General features: G+C 34.2%; 1 protein-coding gene across 1 annotated transcript; it reads right to left on the minus strand.

Moving 5' to 3' along the window:
- LOC101260528 (heterogeneous nuclear ribonucleoprotein 1) lies at nt 1–4645 on the minus strand. The gene is made up of 4 exons (XM_004236617.4): nt 4278–4645; nt 3100–3322; nt 751–1930; nt 1–390 (listed from the first exon to the last, which is right to left on the minus strand). The coding sequence occupies exons 2-4, from the start codon at nt 3313–3315 to the stop codon at nt 377–379; spliced, it is 1410 nt and encodes a 469-aa protein (XP_004236665.2). The 5' UTR covers nt 3316–3322; nt 4278–4645; the 3' UTR covers nt 1–376.
- Between the last annotated feature and the right edge of the window lie 556 nt (nt 4646–5201).

Genomic DNA, 5201 nt, shown 5'->3' on the forward strand with positions numbered 1-5201 from the left:
TCAACAAGAAAATGAACAATTGCTTTAAGCCTCATAGTATCACCCAATATGCATTGGTACAATTATCGTAAGTATATTCCTTTATCCAACTTTACATCTCAATCAAATGCCAAATGTAGAAAAGAAGAAAGAAAATGAAGGCCTATAGTAAAGAAATGCTATGTTCAAACGTTACAAGGAAGTCCCTTTATGTTGTAAACAATGGTTGACGATAAAGTTCTATAGTTGGTATTGAATTAGCTCTAAGTGAATGTACCTTTAGCCTCAAGTAGTTTTCCCCAAAAGGAATGCTTAATCCACAATCTCTGACTTTGATCATGTTGTATTTTCCACCTACAGTAAATATTCGATATCCAAATTCCATACATTAATCTTCCTAGGCAGCAATACCTGAAGAAAAACCAAGAGAATGTAAGTAAACAAATGGAAGTTCATAGTAAATGCAGGACATGGAACATCATGTTCTGTGCTTTTGGCTAAAGTTTCGTTTCTAGTATCTAGTACAAGTCACGTTGCTTGGATCCTTCAAAAATGTTGACGGATCAATAATATTCTATGCAAAATAAGCAATAATATCATTTGGTTTCCGGCTAAATTCTACACCCGCACGTCCTCCTCATTTTGTTTACCCTTCATATTGTAGAACAGTCCTGGCCTACCATTTAATCAGTTCTTGTGCATTTAAAATATATCAAAAAGTAATATTAAATAGAAAGACACAAAGAAAAGGAATAGGGAAATTACTTTTACCTCTAGTTGATCTATTTGCAACACTATAACCACCCACATAGCTGAGGGAGTCTGCACTCCCCAGTCCATAACTAAGAGCTCCAGCGCTGTCTAGCTCTGGAGAGGATGCACGCCAAGTAGAGTCCTCAAAAATCGGACTGCTTGCCGTTCCATAAAAATCCCCAAAAGCGTTGGCATGAACACCTTGTGTTGGAGCATATGATGATTTAGCATCAGCGTTGCTTCTTGCATTTTGTCCATACCCTGCCCCACCTGCAAATCCATTCTGTCCACCACTGAAAGTGATGTTGTCATCGCCAAAAGAACCGTTACGTCCACCTTGGCCAGAAATTGGAGAGGTACCCCATGTTGTTCCAAGACCTCCAAAAGCACTAGATAGTCCTGTATTCCCGCTTCTGGAACCAGCAAACATGCTACTGTTTGCATAATTTGTACCATGAAAAAGACTATCATTCTCCCACTTGTTCTGACCTGTTGAATTCAACACAGGACCATTTTCAACTCTTCCAGGGGCATGCCCAACAGGGATATTGTATTTGTTTGGATTCTCGTTGTGAAAGGAATTCAAGTTACGTCCATAACCAAGAACGGAACTGAATTTTCCACTTCCTCCATAGCTTGAGTTCAATCTGGAGTCTATTTCTGTTCCCATATTGTAGTCAGCTGGACCAAACAAAGAGTATCCATTGCGACCAACAGAGATTGGAGAATATCTACCTTCCGTTCCGACTCCATAGTTTCCCATCAGGCTTGGACTGTAACCTTGAGTATACACATTAAGGAAATTGTTTACCCTGTTCATGCCATGGTTATATCTACCTACTAATTGGCTTTGGGTTGGCCCACGCGATAACTCTTTTGGAACAGCACGCTTGACTTCGACCCTTTTACCATTAAGTTCATGAAATATTTTGTATAGTACACTATCAACTGCTTCCTCTGAGTCATACGTGATGAATCCAAAACCTCTAGGCCTTTGTGTGTTATGGTCATACATCACCACGACATCTGTGATTGTCCCAAATTGGTCAAAATACTTCTTGAATTCACTCTCAGTGACTGAGGATGCCAAACCTCCGACAAAAATCTTTCTGGTGCGGGCAGGACCTGGAGAACCCTGTATGCTTCCGTTGCGATTAACATGTTGATCGTCCCTCGGAACAGCTTTTTTTGCCTCTACCTGTTTTTGAAAGGTAATAATCAACAAAGTATACATTTGTTTCTTATCATAAGATTTCACATTATATCTGACTTTACCTAAAAGAGCACACATTGTATTGCTGAGAATACAATTACTGAACTATTTGAGTTTCCTTACCTTGCTATGGACGTACAGTTTTCTGGTTAAGAGGTTACAAAGTCTTGACTGACCGTTCGAAGATAATTTTATGATAAATAGCCTAAATCAGCTGAGCTAATTCTGCTTAATTGAGCATGGTTTTCGGTCCACATTTCCAAACACTAATTGCTACATCCTTTTATCTCATGCAACATGTTAGCTTTCTAACATTCAATATTATATATTAGAACATTTGGAGCTAGTGACCAGGCATGCTATAACTTAGTACTTGCATTACTTCCGATTGCGTAGCGCCAAACAGATTCACTTATGTAATACTAACACTCATCAAACCGAATCAATTTCCTCGGTCAAAGTGATGCAGTATGCATCACATATCCAACACATGGAACTGTGAAAATCTCATGAAAGTGCATTTCTAATGTATCTTATTGTAATCATAAGCTATTGCAGGTCTCAAGAGAACAACAATTAGCATTCTCACTGGTAAGAATCTCAGAGGGAGAATCTGAAAAATATACTAACACGATTAGCATTCAATATGTTTCGTAGACAGCATGTGGATTACTTAAAAATTGACATAACATTTCAATAAAAACGCCAAAAGAACACAATTAACCTTCAATATTAAGCTTCATAGTCAGAGCATGTGGATTTGCTTAAAAATTTTGACATAATATTTCAATGAAAATGTTAAACGAAACATTCATAAACATGACCCTTCAACTTGTTGACGTCAGCCGCCAACTATGACCTTTTAAGATGTGCACAAGTAGGCACTTAAACTTGTACAAAATTGAACAAATAGACACATCCATCCTACGCTGCACCCTACATGGAAATTTTGTGTCCTACATGGCGTACTACATGTATTATGCATGTACGATACGTGTATCTAATTATTCAATTTTATATAAGTTTAAATGTCTACTTGTGCATACTCAAAGTTCGAGGGCATAGTATTATCCGCTAAAGCCAAGTTAAGGGTCTTGTTTATGTATTATGCCAATAAAAAAATAATAAGTCCAAGAATCACTGAGGTTACTTACAGTTCTACCATCAATAATGTATTTTTCTTTAACAACTTTTTCAGCAATGGAAGGGTCTGCAAAGACAACAAAACCAAAACCACGAGCACGGCCAGTGATTCGATCTTTCATGATCACAGCTTCAACTACATCACCAAAAGCTTGAAAATATTCTCTGAGCCTATCATCATTTGTGTCCCAAGAAATCCCTCCAACAAATACTTTGCCACTCTCCATTTCCTCTCTGCAGATGACATTACGAAATCATTGATCCGAAAATGAAACTAAACATAATTGTGAATTGATTGAGCCAACAAAAGACAATCTTCCAACTATAATTCAAATCATTCACTGGATCAAAGCAAAACGCTTAACATCAGATCTAAACAACAATAAAATACACAGTATAATCCCACAAGAATCCCATAAGTGAGGTCCAGGGAGGATAGGATATATGCAGACCTTACCTCTACCTTGGTGGGGCAGAGTTTGTTTCCGATAGACCAGAGGCTCTAAAGAAATGTAACCAATATAGGAAAGTAAGAAAGAAAAGCGACAACAAAATAGCAATATACAAAACAAATTTCGCAGATATTAAAAGAAATCGGAGAAAAGAAACTACGGATACCTGAATCATAAAACTAGAAGTAAAAAACAAGATCATCTCAAAGAAAACAAATTACTAAGAACTTGGAAATTACAATACTCAACTAAAGAATGTATAATCTACAATTCAACTAGAGATCTCTAATCTTCAAAAAAATCCAAATTCAACAAACCAAAATTCTTGAAAAAGTCATAAAGATTGAAGCTTGACTTGAAATATTCAACTATGGAAACAGACACATATCCAAAAAACAGAATTTTGAATGAACCATAAAGGTTGAAACTTTACTTTAGCATCAAACATCCACAAACTATGAAAACAGACACAGACCCACAAACCAGAATTCTGAATAAACCATAAAGATTAAAACTTTAACATGAAACATCCAAAAACTATGTAACCAAACACAGAACCCCAAACCAGAATTCTGATTCAACATAAAGATTGAAACTTTACTGTCAAACATCCAATAACTATGAAAACAGACACAGACCTACAAACCAGAATTCTGATAAACCCATAAAGATTGAATCTTTAATATGAAACATCAAAAAATATATCAATATGTAAGAAATTAAGAGGTCAAATTTACCAAAAAGATGAAGGCCCAGATTGAGAAAAAAAAAGGATTGAAATTCAAGATCTGCTAGAGAGGCATAAAGCAAAAGGGTAGAGGGCTAAAATGCCCTCTTTATCTTTTTCCTCTCTATTATTTTTTGCTTCTTCCTAAGATTTTTCAGTTTTGGTCTCAAATTGTTGGAGTTTTTATCAATGGAAAAAGATGAAGGTAAGAGAAAAAAAGAGTGTTGTATTAAAAAAAACTGATTCACAATATGAAATGGCTAAAATTTATATTATATATTATATGTATATATATACCATATACAATTTGCATATAAATTATAACCAATTACTATATTATATATAATCTATTTAAAGCAAATTATATTATACTTTGTTATCCTCTTGGTGAGAAATGTTGGAGCTGATAAGAGGGTGGACGATAGAGACTTTTGATTTCCCTTTATTTTGTAGTACTATTATTTGAACAAATAAATAGTTTATCGTCGAAAATATATTTGTATTATGAGCGAGTTTTATATTTTAGTAATGTATTTTTTAAAAAAAGAATTATTTTTTGTATTGAAATATATTTCAATCGTAATATTACGTATATATATATGTGTGTATGTGTGTTTGATGACTTAAATACAAAAGAATAATCTAAATAACTTTTTTATTATTATCTCTAAAAGAAACTTTAAAATATCAAAATTTCGTGAATTCGACTATAAATTAAAATAACTAAACGAATAAATTGTTTTACTTGCGGAATAAAACTTTTTGATTAATTCATAATAGTTGGATTTCAAATATATTATTTTTATTATGTGACCCTTTGTTATTAACCATGTGGAAGTATTGCCTTCATTTTATTTCATTTTTTTACCCACTGATTCTCAATTTTTTTCAATATGTCTCTTTTTATTTTATTCCCTTTTCCTTTTATGTTATT

Source organism: Solanum lycopersicum, chromosome 4, assembly GCF_036512215.1.
Source record: "Solanum lycopersicum chromosome 4, SLM_r2.1".
In the NCBI taxonomy this organism is placed as follows: domain Eukaryota; kingdom Viridiplantae; phylum Streptophyta; class Magnoliopsida; order Solanales; family Solanaceae; genus Solanum; species Solanum lycopersicum.

What these genes read in the sequence shown, in the direction of transcription:
- LOC101260528 (XM_004236617.4), bottom strand. Translation starts at nt 3,315, where the DNA reads ATGGAGAGTGGCAAAGTATTTGTTGGAGGGATTTCTTGGGACACAAAT. An exon ending in ACATTATTGATGGTAGAACT is followed by an intron (nt 1,931 to 3,099) that starts GTAAGTAACCTC and finishes TTTCAAAAACAG; the next exon opens with GTAGAGGCAAAAAAAGCTGT.